The sequence below is a fragment of the Pectinophora gossypiella genome, chromosome 3 (genome assembly GCF_024362695.1).
Source record: "Pectinophora gossypiella chromosome 3, ilPecGoss1.1, whole genome shotgun sequence".
Taxonomy (NCBI): Eukaryota; Metazoa; Arthropoda; class Insecta; order Lepidoptera; family Gelechiidae; genus Pectinophora; species Pectinophora gossypiella.
The window spans coordinates 12,984,002-13,009,442 of NC_065406.1; the positions used below are offsets into that span (position 1 = coordinate 12,984,002).

The 25,441-nt window shown below is 36.2% G+C and overlaps 1 protein-coding gene across 1 annotated transcript; it reads right to left on the reverse strand.

Moving 5' to 3' along the window:
* Positions 1 to 1,230: 1,230 nt before the first annotated feature.
* LOC126382307 (gustatory receptor for sugar taste 64e-like) lies at positions 1,231 to 17,567 on the reverse strand. The gene is made up of 17 exons (XM_050032127.1): positions 17,466 to 17,567; positions 16,422 to 16,601; positions 15,396 to 15,544; positions 14,702 to 14,824; positions 14,353 to 14,507; positions 12,903 to 13,065; positions 12,402 to 12,491; positions 11,438 to 11,553; positions 8,140 to 8,234; positions 7,792 to 7,954; positions 7,151 to 7,272; positions 6,236 to 6,396; positions 5,361 to 5,483; positions 4,702 to 4,856; positions 2,969 to 3,131; positions 2,182 to 2,271; positions 1,231 to 1,347 (listed from the first exon to the last, which is right to left on the reverse strand). Exons 1-17 carry the CDS (start codon positions 17,515 to 17,517, stop codon positions 1,231 to 1,233), a joined length of 2,217 nt encoding a protein of 738 aa, XP_049888084.1. The 5' UTR covers positions 17,518 to 17,567.
* Positions 17,568 to 25,441: the final 7,874 nt, after the last annotated feature.

A 25,441-nucleotide genomic window follows, 5' to 3' on the forward strand; every position in this document is an offset into this window, starting at 1 on the left:
TTTATTATCATTTACAAATAAATATTTTTTTCCGCTTTATTACAAAACAAAGGGTAAAAGATAAACAAGTTTTTAAATATAGTCTGCATCGCGAAAGAAGTATCGAAACCGCAGCGCTACTGTCGCAGATTTTGCATAGAATTATTATGACTGCTATTAATTTTATTAAAATCCGTGGAATTCTTTTGCAGCACAGATCGTTATTTAAAAATTAGATTAATTAAATTTTTGTCTAAACAGCCTCCGTGGTCTAGTGGTTAGAGCGTTAGGCTCACGATCTGTAGGTCCGGGTTCGATTCCCGATGGGGACATTTTCGAAATCACTTTGTGAGACTGTCCTTTGTTTGGTAAGGATTTTCAGGCTTGAATCACCTGATTGTCTGAAAAAGTAAGATGATTCCGTGCTTCGGAGGGCACGTTAAGCCGTTGGTCCCGGCTATTAGCAGTAAAAACACCTCCACCAACCCGCATTGGAGCAGCTTGGTGGAGTATGCGCCATATCCCCTCCGGTTGATTGCGGGGTGGCCTGTGCCCAGCAGTGGGACGTATATAGGCTGTTTATGTATGTATCTTTTGTCTTCCCTTTGTAATAAGGCGGCTAAGGTTCGAATTATGTTTCAATAAACATCTATCATTTGCATAACATTGAAAACAACTCAAGTATTCGATAATTGTGCAACTTATTTATGTATTTATTCTAATAAGCTCTTATTTTCCTAGTTCACACAACTATAATGTAAAAAATACCCCGAGTGTATTGTATCATGACAAAAAAGCATGTCATTGCGCATGGTGAACTGCATACAAACAAGACATCCTGTAAAAACAAAAATACCAGCGGGGTCTGCATGGTTACGCTATCGCGCGCGGCGCCACGAATATAAGTAGAGCGAGTTTCCACCAATACCTGCACGGCGTTTTGTCTACTCAGATAGCATTCACTGCATTTACTGGTCGAAATAAAATCCGTGATTTAAGTTTTTCATTTATCAGTTTCGCAGTTTACACTAACATAGGCTTGATCATTATAGATGGCTCACCGCCTATCACGTTGGTCTAACAGAAAGCTTTATGAGGTGTTACTTAGTTCATCTTGTGATGGAAGTACCTCTGGCTACCTCAATTGGGATATAGTGGTGAGATAATGTTATGTTATGAAACCCGCGGTATTTATCGCGCCGCGCGTGGTAGCGTAACGCGTGCGGGTACAATTGGATAAATCCAAATAACTCAAGGTGCAGGTGTGACAGCAACAGGGATCATGGTGTAGTCCATCACTGTCGTCGTCGGAGACACTCCAGTGAACTGCATGAGCACCAGTTCATACGTGACGATTGTGCCAGCAATCTGAAAATTGTACAAATTAATTGATTGACGAGAGATGCCGAGTTGAAGCATACAAAAGCGCCAAATACCAGGCTGTGTATATTTTATAATATTCGAGAGTGTATTCTCGCGGTCACGCCGAAATAGGTCACTTTACAATCTCGTAAACGTGATACTTTTTACGAAACGTCAAAACGAAAGTTTTCTTAGGAGTTTGAATGGTTACATATCGTTAATTAATTTATATACAAAATTCAAAAATAAGTCGAAAAGTAAAATGATATTGATTTTTGATCATCTTAGACTGGCTTTTATTTCTAGATTAGCATTTTCTAACTTTCTGACCCAGTCAAATACCATATTATTCTTCCACACCGGGGTCCTTAAAGGTGGTTTCTCCCAGAGATGTGTTATGGAGGTATGCTGCGAGGATGTGAAAGCTAAGCTACGAAATGATGTGACCGTTTCTACTGATGCTAAGCTATGGAGCGTGTATACTCTTCGACCATTATATTCATCGCAAAAGTATAGCATTGAAAATTATTAAAGAAAACACAAGTTCCACTTGATATTAACTCAAAATCATGGTCTGAATCATTCCCCTCAGTATTCGTTACGATGTCACTAACACAATGTATAGCACGCAGTCTATATAAAATTGTATTTCCACCAGTACTGTATTATATGGACCAATGATCGTTATTGGTGAAGATCAAACGAATCCATAGCAACGCATCACAGCACGTCTACTTATGGCGAAAAAGTACCTTAATACTTGAGGTGCGCTACTTCCTGAGCTTTTTAAAATTTGGAACGTATTTCGATTACAACTGTATATAGATAGAAAGAACTTACCGTGAGAATTAATCCTCGTTTTATATTGAAAAATTGGAGTCCAGTCAACGCTACTGTATCACCGTGGATTTGATCCAAAAACCTTTGAACCTGAAAGTAACCTCTACATGAAAATGGGCTTCTACTCGTAAATATAATGTATATGAAAAGTAAAAATATATATATATACTTATTCCCAAAACAAAAACTGGTTTAAGAGGCTGTCAAGTTAAAAACTAGGGCAAATAGAATAGGGCATTACTTAAGTTGCAAATGATGATAGTCGACAGTGACAATGATAAAAGCATACGGGATTGAAATGTTACCTTAATGTCAAGTGATAAAAATGTATGGGACATTTTTATCACTGTCACTGTCAATTGCCTTAATTGTTGGCAACTTTTTTTTTACGTTGGGAAATGCGTTACGCATACCACGCCGCCCGGGGGACGACGTGGTTATGTGGGACTCCCCGGGTGTCGCCACCCGGTATACCCACTAAAACCCAACGGTGTTCCTTCTTGCCGCCGTCTAGCGGGGATACGGGAACGCAATTGCACACAAGGCTAACACTAAGCTAGCCCCACGCACGCCTTACAAGTCCGGGACTCCATAGTCACGAGATATGCAAACAACATCGAAATAATAATAAAAATATAAGTTCAATAACTAAAACCCGCCTACGGAAAAATCACGCTCTAAAAAGGATGAAAGAAGAAAATATGAATTTTAGAGAAATATCCCTAAAATTAAAACAACCTATCGGTAAAGGTATATAATGATAAACCAAAATGTGTTATGTTCTTACCTCAATACAGTAAGAAGTAGAAGGGACATCATACAACGCCTTAGCTGGTTCCAAGCTGGCACTGTGTACTTGGGCGGCAATTAAGGACATGGCCGTTGACCTCACTAAGAGGAACAATAGCGAATAGAGAATGTACACTGCTTGTTCATGTCCGTGAAAGGGTCTGAAATCAAGAAGAAGATTAATAAGAATTCCTAAACCTACCTCCTCCGACAGCCCCGTGGATGAGTGGTAAGGAGCATTGATACTCTGGGTGCCATTAACGGCCTCCGTGGTCCAGTAGTTGACCATTATGCTCACGATCCGGAGGTCCCTGGTTCGATTCCCGGTGGGGACAAATCACAAATATCACTTTGTTATCCCTAGTTTGGTTAGGACATGCTGATCACCTGATTGTCCAAAAAGTAAGATGATCCGTGCTTCGGAAGGCACGTTAAGCCGTTGGTCTCGGTTATTACTTACTGATGTAAGTATGTAGTAGTTACATGAGTCATGTCAGGGGCTTATGGCGGCTCAGTAATATCCCTGACACCAGGGTTGATTGGGTTGGTGATCCACCTCACAATCCACACGATAAAAGAAGTGGGTGCCATTCCGCTCGTACTACGGGAACACCCTGGACACTTCATTCAAACAACCTCGTTTTACACAGACACTACACATTCACATTATCGCACACGCGCATCTGTGTGTGTGGCGTCTGACGCCATACGATTCAAGTCTAAACTATGTTCGAGGGGGGTGAGGTAAATCTAGCTCAGGCGCTGGTGGGGAGCGGAGAGTTCCTTTTCTATAAGTAGTATATTCCTTATTCTATGCTACGGGGCAGAAGGGAAGAGGGAAACCACTGCTCTATTTTGCCTTAAAAAGTAGGGAGGAGAATGCAACACCTACAAGAGCGTGGCTCTTAAATTAGTGAAGTGATGACATAAATAACGTACATCTATTATGGGGTAATCAGACTATGGAATTCCATTTGCTTCGACCCTGACACCTACTTCTTTTGCTTCCTTCACATTTATCATTCTTATATAAACAAGCATTTCTTTTCAATTAACGTTACCTGATATCTAGGTTCTGATGACAAACTGGAACAGCTGTGATTCCTCTTCTGAAATATATATTTTTTTATGAAATAAGAAGTCGACAAAATTATTGTTTATTCAAATACTTAACAGGTTAAAAAATACGAATTAATGAAAATGAAATATAATAATATGTTTTTTATTAAATATTTTGTTGCTTTCGTTATCAGTAAATAAAAATATTGATTGCATAATGTTTCTCTTTAAAAGCGTAACATACCACGCAAGCGGCTTTTTCAAGAAATATGATTATTTTATTATTCTGACATGAAAAATCACGATTTCAACAAAACCTTGATTTCATTCAACTAATTTAAATCTGAAAAATATTGAGACCACAAATTTTTATCTGGATAAAAACTAGCATGTCTACGGTTGTTGAAAACATTTAAAACTATAATGTATTTTTGAATATGGAAACATTTTTGTAAACACATTCGTTCGCGACTCTTCTGCTGTCATGTCACTTCTCTCGATACACAACAAACAGACGCTGCTGTTTTGTTTTGTGATCGGAAAATCACTGCCCGCCACCCAGGTATTTCTTCAATAGTGAGGTTGATGTGATATGCGAATGTAATTTTTCAAAAAGTGTAATTTTTCAATATAAGGTAACGATACGTAGGCAAATAGTAAGGAAGTACTAACTCAAGAGTATGAAGCAGTTGTACACAAATAGAGTAGAGATTGTTAGCGTAGGAGAGGAAAATTACTCCACTGATGACGTCATCGACCTTCCTCACGAGATCAGTAGCTATGGTGTAGTCTTCACGAACGGTACGCCAAAATGATACAGGAACAATCTGAAATTATAAATGACAGCTGCTGATCCCTAATAAGTCACCATATTTGTTACATGAGCTATGTAACAACTGCATAGACTTTGACGGCACAATAATAACCCTAACACCAGGGTTGATGGGGTGGGTAATCCACCTTATGACCTACCCGACAGAAGAAGAGACTGAATGACAGGTAATTTTTTTGACATATAAGTGGATTTAATTACAGGTCAATAAGCCGTGACCTGTATCTTGAATAACCAACCTTCCAAAAGTCCGGGACCTCATAGTCACGAGATATGGAAACGACATACTTAGAAATTATAATAAAAACAAATCCGACTGGGGAAAAATCATGCTCTAAAAAGTACCTAAGTAGTAATGTCAGGGTTACCAGGTTTGATGAGGTCGGTAAGTCTCACAACCCACACGAGGGAAGTGTCCTAGACACTCACATTTAAGCTGCAGTGGATTAGTACTGGTCACTCACAAAATTAAAAATAGAAATAATGCAAAGAAAATTACCTTGCCTTTCATAGCAACGATCCTTTCGTTAACCTGTTGAAGCCTCGCAGTCAAATACCAACTGATGCAAATGATGAAAGCATCAGAAAAGTTCCAGTTGAATGTACATTGAATGTTGACAAACTGAAAAAACAAAACGTATTATTAAATGTGTGTATGACATAATTATACTTATAAGTATTATAAAAATAAAAGTTTATAAAATAAAACCTGGAAAAATCACACAGATTTTGGTCATTGATCTAACAGACCCTCCCCCTAATATTGAATGTCATGCATTAATGAAAGAAAGCAAGATTGACACTGCAACACAGTTACCTGTGCGTACGTTCCTAAAACAGCATTGTAGGGTGAAAATATCCAGACCGCTGGAGAGCTCGCTAGTAAAAAGGCTTCGTATAACATTTTATTCGGCTGACAATCCATCACTATTGATAACGTATTCACATCAGCTAGGATATGTTCCACTGTAAAATCGTGAACGTGAGTTTATTTTAGATAAGTAATTAAATTCAACAAACTTATCCTAATACGCCCTACTGCTGGATTCAAGCCTCCCTTCAATCAACCGGAGGGGGTATGGCATAATCCACAATGCTGCTCCAGTGCAGCTTGGTAAAGATGTTTGGACTAACGGCTTAACGTGCCTTCCAAAACACGGTACCGACTCACTCTTTCGGACAATCAGGTGATTCCTGCAATGTCTTAAACTAACAAAGGGCAGTTTCATAAAGCAATTTCGACAATGTCCTCATCGGGAATTAAAACCGGAGCTCCAAATCGTAAAAAACAAAAACTGAAGAAAAAAATATTTAGCACGTTATCAAAAGCGTTTTAATAGTTACAGACCACTTACCAACAGCCAAAGAAAGTACCACAATGCAGGATATGTTACATTTTCTAACAAGTGAACTGTCAACATTGGGATCAGCTGCTTCTATTCTGCATATATGTTGGCAAAGTTGGGGCCACTTCATTGCCATTCGAAGGAAAAGTATCGTTGTGAGGCAATTTGTTCCGTAGAACACAACGGAACCTGAAATATTTACAATGTTGGCTAGTAATATCAAATAGAGATACGCCTATATCCCCAAAGGGGTAAGTGGGAGGTATATACTACATAGATCCACACATTGCCAGGTATTTTTAAGTTCCATGGAATAGGGGCGAGCCTATTGCCTTAAACCTGGCACAAATCCTGGTTTGGCTGCGAAGGTGTGCTGCCGCCAAAGGATGTTTTTTTTTAACCGAACTGAGCATAGTACCCCGCCAGTCACAAGTTGATAGTATGACCGACGTGGGATCGACGATCCAACGGTGTCATGATAGAAGTTGTATATACTGCGTCTCGTTGTGTAAACGTCGATAGCGCGTTTCAAGACTGCTTCAAGACTGCATTATTTAATGAGGCGCGATCTGTTGCATGTGGGCGGAACTAGCTGGCTAACTAGTTGGGTCCGCCACACTGGAAACCACGTGATATCCATAATGTATTATTCAAATCATAAAGTCGAATTTAGTGGTTTAAAGTCCAAGCCGGGATTCGAATGATGGAAGTTACGCATCCTCCGCACACGACTATCATTAGGTTACGTAGTTACCAATATATCCTGTGTACCTGACTGCTCCATTGTCATCTTCATAATTACACTTGGAATCGTAAAATTTTACACAAATATACATATTTTTTTCTTAAACGTCTCATCCGCATAAAACTGCGGCTTTTCAAAACCTGTGTAGCCGAGGAAAGGTAGCTGCGTTTTAAAAAAAAAAACAAGAAAGTTACTTACTATTTGCCAAGAAGTTCACGTTGGTCTCCTTTATAAGTTTGAGAACCCACAGACAGAAGAGCCAAAATTGACCAGCAATGGAAACTAGAGTATATAAACATCTCGCCGAATATATTAAAAACCTGCAAATGTAAAATGATAATAGGATTACGAAATCAATATACAAAGCAAAGGTTGGTGGTAGGGCTGGCAGAAGAAGACTTACAAGGACGTACATTGACCAAATTGGAGATGTCCTTAGAAAAGTTTCGGTAAGATCTTACGTACTCTGAACCGGCGTGCGTGTATGAATCTATTGATGAATGTGGAGCAATCAAGATGTCAGGATCGAAGCAAATGAAGTTCCATAATCTCTGCTGACCCCGGTGGGAAATAGATGAGAGTTTATTTATTTATGTATTAAATGAAACATTTAAATCTAGCAGTTACAAACTTACGACTATAAGATTATAAAGCAAAGCATTGAAAGAAATGCTTTAACTGTTTATAATTCTGAAGAGTTAAATGGCTGAGTCGACAGGCAATAACGTTGTAGTACTCATAAGCAAATGAATTAGCTCTCCCTATCCATCCATAGGGAAGGCCCGTGCCCCAGCAGTGGGGACGTTAATGGGCTGATGATGATCTCAATTTTCTGTTACCTTAGCTTTCCAGCATCAGTTTCGCAAATGCCCAGAACAGGGTTCAATCCAAAACATTGCCCAATCAAAATTGTAAGTTTCATTGCTCCTTGGAAAGTAGCAGGTGGTGAAGTGGTTTTCTTTGAAGGAGCAATGTATTCCTCGTGTAGTGTATTTGGAGGTACTGGAAAACATAAGAATATTACATGAAGCGTGTTTGCTGAGCTTTTCTTTATAATTTCCACGATTTAATTGCGGTACGTTCTTCTCTTGTCAATTCTACCATAATATTCGCCTTACTTATATCGTTTCGTTACATTTTTAAAATTAATTTTCTCTGAAACTCCAAACTATCACAAACATACCTACCTTTACCAATTTCACTCACTATATCTTTCACATCATTATATTCTTCTGGAACAAACAGCGACAATATCGGCATAATAATCTTCTTTGTCTTATTCCTTGCCATTTGCATTTTTGTTTTTTGTTTTTTTGTTTTTTTTGCATATTTCGCAAAATATTATTTTAAATCGGTCTTCAAAAGGTCAAAAGGTCACTTGTCTTTAGATTTTGGTTTCACAACACTAATAATCTTAATTCCAATATTTAATGTTACTACTCTATACGTATATTATTGTTACCGTTTGTAAAACGAATGAATGCAAAACACCAAAAAGTTTACTTGAGTATACTTAAATGCTGCGGTGGTATAAGTAAAGGTTGCCTGGAAGAGATTGCTATCTTAGCAATAAGGCCGCCTGTTCTGCTACCTTTCTGGTTATAATTGTGTAATTTTAATGTTTGTTTTACGTGCAATAAAGAGTTTTTGTATTGTATTGTAAAAGTGTTATGAATCATAAACTTTTCTTGTTTATTTTAAGTCCATTATTTTATTTATTTTTTCATTCTAGTACAAAACAACTATTAGTAACATGCAATGAAAACTTAATTGGCAGGTACGGTGGTATACCAATTTTAATCTTTAATCAATCTGCCATCGAAAGCAAAATTATGGCTCATATTATCATGAAGTGTACATACTAATACTCAACACCATAATAATAACTGACACTCGTGTTTTTAATCATCGAACATGAATAGTAAATAATCAAATCTCTACAACCAATAATGATCAAAAAAGTCATAATGTTTTGTTTGATATTTTAGAAACTTTTATTGTAAAACTCACCATTGTACATCGGCTCGCTTTTATTACTCTTAAACATGGTCACTTGCATATTACAACTAAAATTCACGATAAACGCATCGCACGTATTGATTGCAAATGCTACAACATAACTTATCGGAACTGCAATAAAAATGCTCAAGATCTCTAGGGTAGAGTTTTTACTGAAAGCTATATGATACTCCTACTGAACAATCATAGAGAGTGAATGTTAACGTTGATTTTTCTGTAAATATTGGTGGTAAGTTTGACACATGATGATAGGCATAAAACGGCGTTATTGTTAATGCGTCTATCACCGAAACTGACAATTTAACGTTCCCAAATAAATAAACGAAACTTTTATTAAAAGGTAAATATATAAGAAATAAAAAGACCGGAAAAGAAAGAAAATAAAAGAGAACGGTCATAGGATGGGTGACCACAAAAAAAAAAAAGTTTTCATCTCGAGCTCCTCCGTGCTTCGGAAGGCACGTTAAGCCGTTGGTCCCGGCTGCATTAGCAGTCGTTAATAACCACCAATCCGCACTAGGCCCGCGTGGTGGTTTAAGGCCCGATCTCCCTATCCATCCATAGGAAAGGCCCGTGCCCCAGCAGTGGGGACGTTAATGGGCTGATGATGATGATATAAGAAATGGGGTTGTTCTTCACCTAAATCCACCCTGATGAAAAGGATGAAGTAAATAGGCAAGCTCGTTCACAATGAATCAATCTCACGCGCGTGAACGGTCAGTCTGTTACTTTTGAATTACCCACTCAACGCCTAGTTTTATCAGTTTCAATGTATGTAATGTCCATAGACGTATTTTATACAATAATAAAACGATTTTGTTCTCTACTTTCGGCCACATGTCTATGATTGACTGCATTAATGGTTTCCCAACTGTTTACTCTAATTGTTCCAACGCTACAAGTATGAGGTTGTTAATTTACTTACCCTTTTGTACATAGTTCACGGTCATGTTGTTGTGATTGTAGGGCTAGATAAATTGGAAAGCAGGTAAAGTTTATTGGGATTGAGGGGATTCAATTCGTTCAACAAATTGAAGAAAAAATATGTATGGTTGGTTAGTCGTTGGATGGGTAATCGTACCTTTCATTTCTGTATCATCTGAACATCAAGAAATGTTTAAAGCCAAGGTGGCCTTAAATGGCATTTACTCCCTGATCGAACAAATAAGAAGCGTTTAGGGCTCTTAGACGGTAAAAATTGAAAACAACATGCATAATGCATGCATTTTTGAATATCAAATGGGGTTAGCCTTGACACCATTCTGTCTCTTAAAGAAGCAGAGAAAATGTCTATAGTATAACAAGTTAACCAAGAAGGCGCATTAAAAGAACTTAAGTTACAAGTTGAAGGGAACACCGATAACGAAACTGCATTCTTCTCTCTAGCCGTACAAATTATAAAAGATGAAGCGAAATGTTTGGTGCGAATTTTGGGTAATCAACCAAGAATGTTTTCAAACATTTAAACGCGTGAGTATAAGTACATAAAACGCTTTTAAATAGAAAAATAGTTCTTTTTCGGAAAAGTTTGTTCACATAGGTACTATTACGACGTTATGAAACAATAAACAATCCTTGTTGAAACTACAAATATACAGGCGGAACCTGCATTGTTTATATTTGTTTAAGAACATGAGCTTCCGAGCTGTTCGTTTACATTTCACCAAATACTGTATTTATTCGTCAGACCTATTCACAAACACTGGGGAAACGTAATGTTCTAACAAGATTCAGAAGAAATCTGATAAGATTTCAGTCATACATTTCGTTAGGACTAACAATTTGAATTTGTTTTTGAATGGACACCTTGTTCTCTAACTCATATTTAAAATAAAAGTACAAATAGGTGCAGGTACAGTTAGAAAAAAATATAATGTTTAAATAGCAGTAAGTATGTAGTAGGCAGTGGGCGTCATACGGCTGATGATGATGATGATGTAGTAGGTATTATTATAGACTTAAAAATGAAAATATATGCAAATTCTTGTCATTTCTTCTCCTCAGAAATAACACCTTGCGAAATGACGTAAATTCAAAAATGTTACATTGACCTTCAACAAGTTTATCTATGATAATTACGATGAATAAATGATTCTGATTCTGAATAAAATAAAAATATTGATTATTACAATATTTATTATTACACTAAAATACTTAGAATGACACTAATAACTTCTTATTTTTCTAGACCACGATCAACCTCACTACAATCTTGCAGAAATATACAGCATAACAGCAAAAACAATATGTAAAAACTTTGGTGTTACACATTAACTGCATAAATGCATTGTTTGCTATTACTGTGTTTTTACTATGAATCTGATGCTTAGTTATATCAGCCCGCGCGGCATGGAAACAGAGCCCCGAGTGGCGCGATTTTCGTGCCCGCTGATTAAGATGAAATAAACACAATATTCGTAACTAATAATACTTATTTAAGAAGAAGACACCGTGACAGTCTAAGGCTTAGGAGTACTAAATATAGGAATGATTGGTTGTGGGAAATTCGGCGGAGTCCCTGTTGGAGTTACACCCGTGAACTGCATCAGTACCAACTCGTATGTTACAATAGTGCCGGCAATCTGAAAAATGATCAAATTATTTGTTAAGTTACGCTATGTTCATGTTAATTGCTCAGAATACCAGCGCCGTGGCTCAGAATACCAGCGCCGTAGCTCAGAATACCAGCGCCGTGGCTCAGAATACTAGCGCCTTGACTCTGAATACCAGCGCCGTAGCGCGGCTTATGCTGAGTAAGACCCTTTTATAAAGGACACCAACACCATTGATTATCAGTTCATATACACGATTACAATTTATTTTAATGTTAACTGTCTATATATTTATTTGTACTCTCTTGTGTAAGTTGTTTTTAATACGTGTTTTAATTTTAAGTTATGTGTTATACCTTGATGTGTTTATATTTGTTACTGTGGTGTCCATAAATAATAAACGTTTCTTTCAAAATGATCGTGTGTACAGCCAATGTTAAAAATCGATCAGGTTAGAGATAACATAATCCCGTAGGTACTCTATTAATGTTTATTATGCCTAGACGCTTATCGTCATGTCTATTTCCCACAGTGATAAGCATTTGAACGCAATGTATATATGTATTTATGTTTTATTGATTAAAATGTTGCTGTTCTGGGGGTGTCTAAAAACATAAAACGCGTTTAACTACTTGTCTTCCCGGCCATGTCGTAATATCCGATAGAGGGGATGGTCCTTTCTGACATGAAAGACTAATGTTATAAGCTATAAGCTGATCCCTTATCACCATAAGCTTCATCATGTCCAGCTTAGGACATCGTATCAATAGTAGTTGCAAGTCGTATTTGATTACTTGTTGCTGTACTCACTCCATTAGGGATTACGCGCGTGAGTTAATGTATGTATTGATTAAAATGTAAATTACATATCAACTTACGGTTAAAACCAATCCCCGCTTTACTTTGAAAAACTGAAGACCACTTAGTGCTACTGTATCGCCGTGTATTTGATCTAAGAACCTTTGAACCTGAAAAGATAAATACGAAAAATATATAATATTTCTTCTTCATCAGAGGAACATTTTCGATGAGGAAAAAATCTCTAATGAATAAGTTTTAAAACTGTTCTTTAATTATCTAAAAAGCGATAATTTTGTTTGTTTTACAAACTTTTTGTAAAACTTGAAAAAAAAAATACAATCCTAAATTGTAACAAAAAACAATTTCAATTGGCTACTTGACAGTCTGCGGATACGAATTTAAAAAATACAAATGCCTATTTTTTACTTCTTAAAATATTTTATATTCCCGAAAAATCTTTACGTGATAGAAAAAAAATATATTTTTCTTCATTAAATTCAAATTTCGCGCGAAAACGGTTGATCAGGTGACACGTAAATAAAATAAAAGAAATATTATGAGGTATTTAAAAACTTTACCTCAACATTATAAGAAGCAGAAGGAACATCGTACAATGACTTAGCTGGTTCCAAACTAGCACTGTGCACTTGAGCGGCAATCAAAGATACAGCCAATGACCTCGACATGAGGAATACTAATGAAAATACAAAGTAGGCTGCTTGCTCATATCCGCGGAACGGCCTGAAACAGTTAGATAGATAAGTATTGAAATTAGTTGAAGTGTTAATAAATAATCTTTCAAGAATCTCAACATCCAATATCTAGATTTCAAATGTCAAACTATAACAAATAACTGATAGAACAATTATCTGTGGCCACTTTAAGATGGAATAATTAAGATAAGTACAGAAAAAAGAAAGCTATTGAAATACTGTATAATTATGCAACTTTTTTTAACATTATTCGATTTTTCAATACTTAGCAATTGAAGAACTCAAAAGTAGTATCATTAAACGTAGTAAGTTATATTCTTTATAATATAATACTTTATTATGCAACAGAAATTAAATAGTATAATGGAAAATTGTTAAGATGGAATAATTAAAGATAAGTACAGAAAAAGAAAGCTATTGAAATACTGTATAGTTATGCAACTTTTTTAACATTATTCGATTTTTTCAATACTTAGCAATTGAAGAACTCAGAAGTAGAATCAGTAAACGTAGTAAGTTATATTCTTTGTATACTTTATTATGTAACAGAAGTTAAATAATTAAATGTAAAACTACCTGCCATCCAAATTCTGGTGACACGCAGGTGTAGTTTTGATTCCTTCCCTGAAATTAAAGACAAGTGTGTGGTATGCAGCAAGATTTCGTAGGTATGACGTGTGCCATATACATAATGTACTAGCTTTTGCCCGCGACTTCGTCCGCGTGGCGTGTTATAAAAGAGAGATCTTTGTGTGTGGGGGAGTGCATGTTAAATTTCATGCATCTAACTTATGCAGTTTAGATTTTCTTCATACAAATGTTTTTTCCCGCTAACTCCCGTTTCCGTGGGAATTTTGCAATATCCTGTTGCAACTAAGCTTTAAGTTTACTATGGTACCTGCATGCCAAATTTCAAGCATCTAACTTAAGCAGTTTAGATTTTTCATACAAAAGGATTTTCCTGCTAATTCCCGTTCCCATAGGAATTCCGGGAATTCCTTTCTTAGTGCATCTCTACGGTACCTAAGCTACGTCCCTTCCAAATTTCAAGTGCCTACGTTTAGCCGCTTCGGCTGTGCGTTGATATGTCAGTCAGTCAGTTTATCCTTTTATATATTTAGAGATGTAATCTTCTAATTAGAATCTATTACAATGTCGATAGCGCGTTCTAATAGCCTACTCTAACGCCATCTATTGGCGCGACGTAGGTACTATTTTATACAGTTGTGTTTTATCGATTAATTAACGGTAAGCAAATATGTAATAATTTGAAAATCGATGAAAAATAAAAAGAAAAATAATTATAATTAGATACTCAAGAGTATGAAGCAACTGCAGGCAGATAAAGAAGAGGTTGTTGGCAAAGGAGATGAAAATGACACAGTTGATGACGTCATCAACCCTCCTCACGAGGTCGGTGGCTTTACTGTAGTCTTCGCGAACTGTACGCCAAAATGACGCAGGTACAATCTGCAAAATAAGTGTGTTTTTCTAACTGCTGAATAAGAATATTTCAATTGTGTACGACCAAAATTAATCTTTCCACAATCATTCTATAGACCTACGTATAAATTTTAAGACAGTTTTGAACAGGGGGAACTGTGACAAAACATCTCTTAGTCCGAAAAGTATAGTCTATTGTCATTATTTAATTACTTACTTACCTTTCCTTTCATAGCAACGACCCTTTCGTTAATTTGTTGAAGCCTCGCTGTCAGATACCAACTGATGCAAATAACGAATATATCAGAAAAGTTCCAATTGAATGTGCATTGAAAATTTATAACCTGAAAACGTAAACGAAGATGAAAAAATGTATTGACTTATTTATTTTACATTATCATCTTTTACTTCAAATGTTTTAAAAATAGAATTATTTTTGTATTTTTAATTAACCAATAACGTCGACAGTGTTTTAAAGCTATTTGATCATCTGGATATTCTACAAGTAGATACGTGGATTTTTTCACATGACACTTTTGACTTGATAGCGGTTAAAGCGATAGAAATTTATATTCAGTAAGTATATCAGCTTTTTACTCTATAGTATGGATTGTGAGGTGAATTTATTCAGCTAATAATAATAACTGGTAATTACCAACCCCATCAACCCTGGTGTCAGAGTTATTATTGAGCCGCCATAGGCCCCTGACATGACTCATGTAACGACTACGTACTGAACGGCTTAACGTGCCTTCCGAAGCACGGATCTTTTTACTTTTTGGACAATCAGGTGATCAGCCTGTAATGTCTTAACCAAACTAGGGATCACAAAGTGATTTTTGTGTTTTGTAACCACCGGGATTCGAACCCGGGACCTAATGTTTTCATATATAATGTAGTCTAATAAGCACTCACTTGTGCAAAGAATCCTAAAACAGGATTGTAGTTAAAAAACGTCCAAATCCAGGGAAAACTTTGCAGTATGAAAGCTTCATACAAATTTCTATCCGGCTGACAATCTATTGCTAGCGCTATCCCAGACACATCAGCTAAAACATGTTCCACTGGAAGGTATGAAGATAGATTATTAGACGCACAAAGATGTATCATAAAAGTCAAAGCAAGGAGACAGTAAACCCAAATAATGGCTTTGTGGCATTCTTTTTACCAACTGAAAACAAAATGAAAATATTTTAGGGCCTTCCTCTAAAAGAACTTTGAAATCTTGGAACGAAAATTTTTCTTGACGATTTTCCTTCACTATTCATCATCATCATCTCCCTAGCATTATCCCGTTTTTTACGGAGTCCGCTTACCTAACCTAAATATATGACAGGTTCGGCTTTTTACAGAAGCAACTGTCTGTCTGACCTTCTAACCTGCGAAAGGAAAACCAGCCCAATTCAGGTTAGGTCACATACCTCCGAAAATGTATTTCTTGGGAATGTGGGTTTCCTTATGATGTTTTTCTTCACTGTTGAGCACGTGATAGTCAGTTATGATCCAAACACGATTTCAAAAACAAATTCGACAATCATTGGTTTAGGCCTGTGTTGGATTCGATGCTGCGACCTCAAAGTTGTCACTTTGAGGCAAGCGTTCAAAAGATGAAAAATCAGTCATCATTCATTGACACGATATACTTAAGTCCGAAAAAAATAGAGGAGTACTCGTATAGGCCTCAAACAAGGGATTCAATCTGAAAAATTGTCCATTAAGGAATAATGGGCGATAAGTCGGGAATTATTAAAGTTGAAATAAGTTACCGTATTTTTAGAATTTACCTACTTACGAGTAGGTTCACTCAGTTGGCTCGACGATTACAGGCGACGATACGGCTCACTACCTATCAAGTTGGTCTAACTGGAAGCTTGGTGTGGCGTGGGTAGATAATTTGTTTATATTGCGATGGATGTACCTTTGAATTATCGAAGTACTTACTAGCTGCCAACGATAGTACCACAATGCATGATATGTTACATTTCTTTATAAGTGCACCATCTATGCTTGGATCAGCTGCTTCCATTCTGCAGATATGCTGACAAAGTTTGGGCCATTTCATTGCTATTCGGAGGAAAATGATTGTCGTCGTGCAATTTGTTCCGTAGAATATTATAGAGGCTGAAATGTATTTAGTTTTCATTATAACATAAAGGAATGTAGCAGGTACTATAATTGGTGTTAGTGACATCGCAACGAATACTGAGTGGGATGATTCAGACTATGATTCTGAGTTAATATCAAGTGGAATTTTCCGTCGCAAAATTCATGTTTATTTTGTGTTTCTTAAATTATTTTCATTTCTATACTTTTGCAATGGAAAATTTAATTTGATATTAATTCCTAAGTACCTACAAAGCGCCACGAGTGTATAAGTGACACCGTAACGAATACTGAGGGGAGGTGACTCCTACCGGAAAATGAATGAATATTTTAAAGTTCTTTTAATTGTTTGCAGTTCCATACTTTTGCGACGGAAAATTCCACTTGATATCAACGCAGAATCTTGATTTGAATCATACGACGTCGCTAACATCTTGTATGTGTATATTTCAATGTAGGCATCAGGTATTTTGTTTCTAGTATACGATGATAGTAGTCATAGGATTAACGATTAATCTGTGACACAATATAAAATTATGTCTGTGCTATGTGTGTTCGGATTAAAACAACCATTCAAGAAATTGCTTCAACGCAATAAAGTCGCGCATTTGTACTGAAGTTATTTATTGTTTAAAGTTGTGTATGTTCTGTTTGCGTGCAATAAAGTATTTAGCTACTTGATTTGAAGTTAATAGATTTGCATGCGGTTTTGTTTGCTAGAAGGTTTAGACTATTCTTTTCTTTTTATCGTGTCGATGGCAAACTAAATAGTATCGGCCTAAAACTTGGCAATAAGTATAGCGCTATCTGCAGCGCTCATCAGATCCTCGTATCTATTTATCCTAGACAATTTATTGACTGTGTAATAAGAAACGTACTTACTATTTGCGGATAAGTCAGCGTTAGACTCTTTAGCGAGTTTGAGGAAACACATGCTGAGGAGCCAAATCTGTCCTATTATGGAAATAAAACTATATAAAAATCTTCCAGATAATATTTTGAACCTGAAACAAGTGATTATTTTTTACTTACACAGTCATCTGGGATTTGGGAGTTTTTAAATTATTACTCTATATTACTCTAAATACCCGCTACTGCCAACACCACCACAATATTCGATTTTATGAGTTTGACGTCATGTTTGGTTGATAGTTTCAATATTCTTCTTCTCTCGTGTGGGTTGTCAGGTGAATTACCAACCTCATCAAGCCTGGTGTCAGTGTTAATATTGAGACGCCGAAAGTAAATAAATAGTACTCACCTTAGCTTTCGAGCATCAGTTTCGCTTATGCCCAGAACAGGGTTCAATCCAAAACATTGTCCAATCAATATCGTAAGTTTCATTGCTTTCTGGAAAGTAGCTCGTGGCAAAATGCCCGTCTTTATAGGAGCAACGTATTCCCCGTGTATTGTCTTTGGAGGTACTGCAAAATGAATGATTTTTTGTATGTTTGATTATTCAACAATATTTCAAATTTCTGAAGTATTAAACAATAAATTTTGTTATTATAGTTTCTTTCGATTAAATTTTTAGTAATAAATATTTATTATTTAAATTTACTATATTATTAACTTTAGTTTAAATGATTAGTTCCTGGTAGTGGTTGCCTGGAAGAATTTTCTCTAGAGCAATAAGGCCGCCCAAAATGTACTGTATTCATGTGTCGATAAAATTAACTGCCGAATTGCGAACCTGAACAACATTGCGAATATTAACATTACATATTTATTATACACTTACCATTATACAACAGCTCGTTTTTGGTACTTTTGAGCTTATCACCTAAATTCATATTATTATGACTGATTGTCACGACCGACATGGCAAACGAGTTGATCGTAATCACTACCTCGTTTCATATCGAGTTGTTAAACTGTAAACAAAATACATATTATCAATCCGTAGACAAGAGAAGGTACTAACCTATAATAAGCATAGTTATTTTTAGTTTGTCACCATAAGGTTCATCATATCCATCTTAGGACTTCGTATCAACAGTGGCTGCAAGTTGTCTTTGATTACTTGTGGCTCTGCCCACCCCATTTGGGATTACGGGCGTGAGTTTATGTATGTATGTATGTATGTATGTTATTTTTAGTTTGTTTAGAACATCACAGGCTGATCGCCTGATTGATCGAAAGTAAGATGATTCGTGCTTCGAAGGCACGTGAAGCCGTTGGTGCCGGTTTTTACTTACTGATGTAAGTAAGTAGTTTTACAAGGGCCATGTCTAGGGCTTGTGGCGGCTCAGTAATAACCCCGACACCAAGGTTGATAAGTTTGGTAATCTACCTCACAACCCACACGATAGAAGAAGAATAAATGCCTACAATGAACTAAAGAGACAAGATGTATGGGGCCTGATGACAATGATGATGATCTAAACAGTCAACAATGTTTCCACTATAGTAACAAAATGTAAATTAATGATATTTTCTGTGTAACATATTTATTGGGACTTAAAAATTGACAATGTATTTTGTCATATCATGATTGTTACCTTTTATATAAATAAATAAATAAACTTTAAATGACAAGTGTCTTTCGGAGGCGAATATGTTATAATATGTCACCTACGATAAATAAAAAATGAACTTATGAATAAAAACGATATAGCAACACAGCGTGCCAATTCTGTATCTATATTTGGAAACGGAACGGTAAACTGTATCGCAGTTTTGTCTCCTACACAAAACGCTACAGGACCAGGTGAGGCAACCCTATTTTTTTCGAAAGCCTATTCAAATAGTGACAACTATAAACTAGTCGAAGATGTAGTATATACCAGTCAAAAACATAAATGTGAAATGAGAGCCAAGTTCAATATTATGATAAATGCCTTGGTTGTTGACTTCAACGACAAAAGAAGTGAGATCTAAATGGGTGCCGAGTTCAGTGGTCAGTCCTGAAATTTATTTATAAGTAACAGTATAACATTATCATCTTATAACATAAGATAATGTATTGTAGCCTAAGGTCTGACGTGGCTAGCTTTTATATATGAGCCAAATTTGATACGTTTATGTGAAATAGTTTTTGATTTATGAGGGGCTTAAAGTGGCTCCAAATGGTTCGTGTAATATTACACACGGTGCGGCTCCGCCAGTTCTATTTCTTGAACTTGGCTTGACACGCTACCGCGTGTCTAGATCACGGTCCGCTCCCGTACTATTGACGTTATAAGCAGCTTACGTCCAGTGTGTCAGTGTGGACGAAGCACTATTTCCATGTTTCGAAACCTAGTACGTAGGTACGACCATCGCAAAACTATCGGTTTCAGCTATTGAAGCTAAAATCATTCCGGGACAAACACACAAAAAACATACAAAACACTAAAATTTTCATGAATTTTCCATCAGGAATCAACTTAGAATCATGGTCTGAATCATCCCCCTCAGTATTTGCTACGATGTCACTAACTCCCTATACTGGGTGTTAGTGACATCGTAACGAATACTGAGGGGGTTGATTCAGACCATGATTCTGAGTTAAAATCAAGTGGAATTTTCCGTCGCAAAATTCATGATTTTTGTTTTAGTTTTTTTAAATTATTTTCAATTCTATACTTTTGCGATGGAAAATTCCACTTGATATTAACTCAGTATAATCAGATGAATCATCCCTCTCAGTATTCGTTACGATGACACTTACACCCCGTACAAGTACATACGGTAGCCATATAAGTAGGTATGGGTGTTAGTGACACCGTAACGAATACTGAAGGGGATGGTTCAGACCATGATTCTGAGTTGATATCAAGTGGAATTTCGTGTCAAAAAATTCATGAAAATTTTTCTTTTCTTTTTAATTATTTTCCAATCCATACTTTTGCGACGGAAATTTCTACTTGATATCAACTCAGAATCATGGCCTGAACCACCCCTCAAAGTTTTCGTTACGATGTCACTAACACCCTATATAATACGCTACTACAAAGGACACGAAAGTGTTAAAGTGAGCGCGAACCTTGGCTCAGGGCATTCTCTAAGAGGGATTTGTTGAAGAAAAGCGACCGGAAGAGGGTTGATAAGCATTGAATAGAAAATATCTACCATACAATAATCAATCGTCATCGCACGCTGAGTGGCACTGTTACTAAAATAAACCTTATTTCAAAGGGTAAGGCAACTACATAACAAAACCTACCTGTAACATTTTCTTAGAGTTCCCTCACATTCCATTCTTTACTTGGCCAAACAAATACCTTGTTTTAAGTTTACGCGGTTATTATCATAATTAAAACACATAATAACGGGTTCTTACCGCGTTTAAATGGGGATATGAGACTCTCCCACACTGACTGACTGGAGTCTCATATCCCCATTTAAACGCGGTAAGAACCCGTTATTATGTGTTTCAAACAAATACCTATCAAGCGTTGAATGCTTTCACCTGACCAAGTTAAACTATTAAAAATTCCTCTTTCACTATAATTTTGTACGAAGCACCTGTGTGATTGACTCCACTAATGGTTTCCGAATGTTTACCGGATATTCATTGTTAGCCAGTACAAACAAAATATGCTGACAGTTCTAGATACCTAACAAGTGATAACATGTCGATGTCACAAATACATAGTCATCAATTTTATTATTGTTATATTGATCTTTTTTGTACGTGTTATGATTATAGGGTAAGATAAATCGGGAAAATGATAAGTTTATCTAGGAAGCAGAGTTGTATGTCAACAGGCTTCCTAATAGAGGATGACGTTTATTTATGAACTTAAAACTGAAGAGCTTAAGATATAGCTCAGCGGGCTTAGCACCGTAAGCACGCGACTCTTTCTCGCTGCGACAGGGATCATCTGTCTCTTTCTGTGCAGTACTGTGAGAGAGTGACGGGTGACGTATGTCGAGGCGAGAAAAAGTCGCACGCTTACGGTGCTAAGCCTGCTGATTGTACAAAAATCAAATCCACTCACCATACCGCCTTACTAATAGAAATAAACAAGCTGTATTTAAACGTATGTATAAATATTTGAGCTTCAAGCTAAATTGTATCTAATTACCTATAATAAATTTAATAAATAATTTTAAAATTTAATAAATGTATATCTTTTGAATGAGAAAGGTACTAGATTTTTAAATTTAGGTACCTAATAGTACTGGATGAGTACTATATCTAGCAATATGCAATTTCAACACTAAGTAAGTAATTGGTACCGCCATTTTGACATTAATTTTAGATAGAATTTATTTAGAAATAGATAGGTACAATGGTGCTAATTCCTGTAAACACCATCTAATTTTATTTTAAGTTATATCTGTCATTTTCTTATCCGCCGAAAAGGAAAGGGACGGGTAATCTACAAGCATAAAATTTATGTAACACACGTCAATTTTAAGCACAAATCTAAAACAACCGTATAAAAATGCATTGGCTAATAACCCGACAGAAATAAGTTGACAGCACATGTCAAACGGTTTACATACCAGCGAAATACCTTTTTGATTTGCACGGGTACTTCATTTACTCATTCTTCCTAAAATTAAGAGCTGTCAATCATCCGTCCCTTTCCTTTTCGGCGGATAAGAAAATGACAGGTATAACTTAAAGTAAAATTAGGAGGTTTCTGCAGGAATTGGGGCCATTGTTATATTTTGTAATGGTTATCTTTTTCGCTCTAATTCTTATACTCTGTTGGGAAAACTCCAGATAAGACTCATGACCCATAAGATATATTTTTTAAAACATACCTTGCAGAAGTAAATTTTACTGGTAGGAGGTATAAGAAAGACAGCAATGCGCCTTCCTTTAATAGCATCATTTCTAAAGTCCTCTTTAAAACTCATAATATTAAAATGTATACTGATGCGCCTATTTGTGAACTTACTAAATTCTGTCGTGAACCTTAATATTAATGACAAAGATTAATCTAATTATGAGGCACTCACGGAATTGATCAAATTATTTAATTGAGATTGATTACTGTTGATTGATTGATTGATGTTCCGTATTTAAAGTAAATTGTATTGATTCCTTTTGGTGATTGCTGGTTTAGATTAATCAATAGATGCCTAATGATCTGGACATAGTGTCAAGCATCGATGTCAATCTATACAATCTATAATATACTAGCTTTGGTCCGCGGCGTAGCTCGCTTTAAATTCGGGGTAACACGGTTCCCCTTTATTTATGTACCAATTGTTAGCTTCCTACCTTGAAAACTGCGAAAAATCCCATATAAAATACCCCCCCGCCCTTCTTTGAACGGATTAGTGGCCGATTTAAAAAAAAATGATGCACTATTTTTTTGTTAGTCAAAAGTAGTCCGCATGCCAATTTTTAGCTTTCTACCTTGAAACATACAAAATCGGCGGCAAAATTAGTTTTTTTTTGTTTACTAATTTATTTATTTTTTTTTACTTTTGCGAACTCAGAGTCATGGTCTGAATCATCCCCTTTAGTATTCGTTACGACGACACTTACACTCGTATTGTATTAACCAGTGTATTTTGTGTAATTTATCCCAAGTGTAGCGGTACATAAATCCAATGTGGTTGGTAGGGCTGACAGAGGAAGACCTAGAAGGGCGATATTAGGCAGCCAAATGTGTAAATTGTATAACAATATTTTATGTTTTTTTTACAGAACGTCTAGAGCCCTGTGCCGTGGTTTTCCCCGCCCATACAGGTTGTGAGAAGCTGCAGTATTATGCGAATGAGACATTCGATATGTAAAAAAATTACCACTCAAAGTGTAACTATGTCACCTACTGAGTATAGAAATTTTTGAGTTTGAATTTGACGTACATTGACCTAATTGAAGATGTCTGAAAGAATAGGTTTAGTAGGATCTACTTTAAACGCAGCGTGCGTGTATGAAACAATTGGTCAATGTGGAGGAAGCACGAGAATTCCATAGTCTCTGCTTACCCTGATGGGAAATAGGCGTTGCCCAACCAAGCATTTAAAGTACCGGGCACTAAAACAAATACGGCTAGTGCACACAGTCGAAATGTGCAGTGATTTTGTAAGTTCGGTGACAATGTAAACAAGTCACCGACGACAGCGGATTGCAGTAACCAAACATTGAAATCCAGTGGAAATGGGACAAAATTTACTTTTGCTAAACGACCAGCTAGAATTTTACTCCTTTTGTGGTATTTCTGACTACTTTGAAAATCGAGCGGAGTAGTTTGGAAAGCAACCCTTGTGGTTGTACTAGAATGTTCTAATGGTAGGACGCATAAGAAAAATAGCAATGCGGTTGCCTTTAATAGCATTTTTTCTAGCTCGCATGTGACAACCGAGGTTGACTGTTACGTTTTAAATGCTGTTATATACGACATTAGAGAATCAATTGCCTAATGAAAAAATGGATGCTACGTAAGTATAAAGATTATATGAAGTGTCAGCGTACCTTACTTTGTGCGAATTTATCGATCTCTATTACATAAACTGCGGGTTCGAACCCCATCCAAGTCAGAAGTCGGTAAGGACTGCCGCGGAAATCCAAGTCATATTTTTTATCCGAATTGAAATAAATTGCAAGGAATTACTTTTGTAGAAGAAGTGCTTAAAACTATCAACTCAGAACATTTGTCGCATTATTTATGAATGAAAAACTAAATGAATATTGCAGTTTTAAAGAGAACATTCAAAAACCATTAGCGCCGTCAATCACCGCCGTTCATAAACTGAAAAACATGGAATTTAAACTTCCAGCTAGTTCATAAATTTTAATGACACCCGCCAAGTGGAGTAGGTAAGTAAAATATTATATACAAAATGTAGGAATTTATTAGGTTTCATGAAATGTGCAGTGGATTAATTCCGAACATTTTATTTATTTTTTGTTAAAATTTAAGGTATTTTTATAACATATAACACACGTGCCACTGCTAGGCACAGACTTTCTCTCAGTCAACCGGAGAGGTATGTAGTATACTCCACTACGTTGCTCCACTGCGGGTTGTTTATTGACCTACTTACTTATAATTATTTGAAAAATTAGTGTTCAAAATCTTTTAAAATATTGTTTAGAATCTTAACGTTGGACTCAGAATAGGCTATTTTACGAAAAGTCAAAACAAAAATCTTATAAACAATTATCTACTGACGTGCGACCTCATTAATAAAAACGGTCAAACTTAATCAAAACAGAAAATAAGTCATAACGAATAATGCTCCTATTTGTAGATCAGCATTTTATAATTTATCTTTAAAACAGTCAAGAAAGGTCGAGTACTCTTGTCTTTTATAAGTCGATAAAAATGTATATTGCATGAAATTAAGTGCTTGTATTATTGTCATAAAACTTAACCTTATAATAAAGAGTCTTACCTATGTTTTTATAAGTCTCATAGAAATTACAACAAATGAAAGACTAAACACCTTTAATACTGCTTTTTAAGTTTATTTTTTATGTTTCATTACCCATTTTTATTCTCATTATGAGGTGCCCTCGTAAAAATTTAAACTAGGTACCTACCTATTCACTAATCTGAAATGGCGTGACACTGCAATAATATGTATCAATCTTCTTCTTATCGTGTGGTTTGTGAGGTGGAATACCAACCTCATCAACCCTGGTGTCAGGGTTATTATTGAGCCGCCAAAAGTCTCTGTCATATATAACAATAAAACGGGTTAACGTGTCTTCCGAAGCACGGATCATCTTACTTTTTGGACAATCAAGCGATCAGCCTGTTACGTCTTAACCAAACTAGGGATCACAAAGTGATTTTTGTGATATGTCCCCACCGGGATTCCAACTCGGGACATCCGGATCGTGAGTCCAACGCTCAACCACTGGACTACCGTTAAAGCGCTGAAGACAGTTGAAAAGTTCTTAATTAAGAATATTTATAAAATTTCAGTTTGGCACGGAAGAACAAAAACACGATGACCGT

Excerpts from the sequence above, each read along its gene's own strand:
- LOC126382307 (XM_050032127.1), bottom strand. The coding sequence starts at position 17,517 with ATGTGTTTCCTCAAACTCGCTAAAGAGTCTAACGCTGACTTATCCGCA. Across the intron at positions 8,235-11,437 it reads CCTATATTTAGTACTCCTAA|GAATAAGACAAAGAAGATTA; the intron begins GCCTTAGACTGT and ends GCAAATGGCAAG. Across the intron at positions 1,348-2,181 it reads AACGAGGATTAATTCTCACG|ATTGCTGGCACAATCGTCAC; the intron begins GTAAGTTCTTTC and ends TACAATTTTCAG.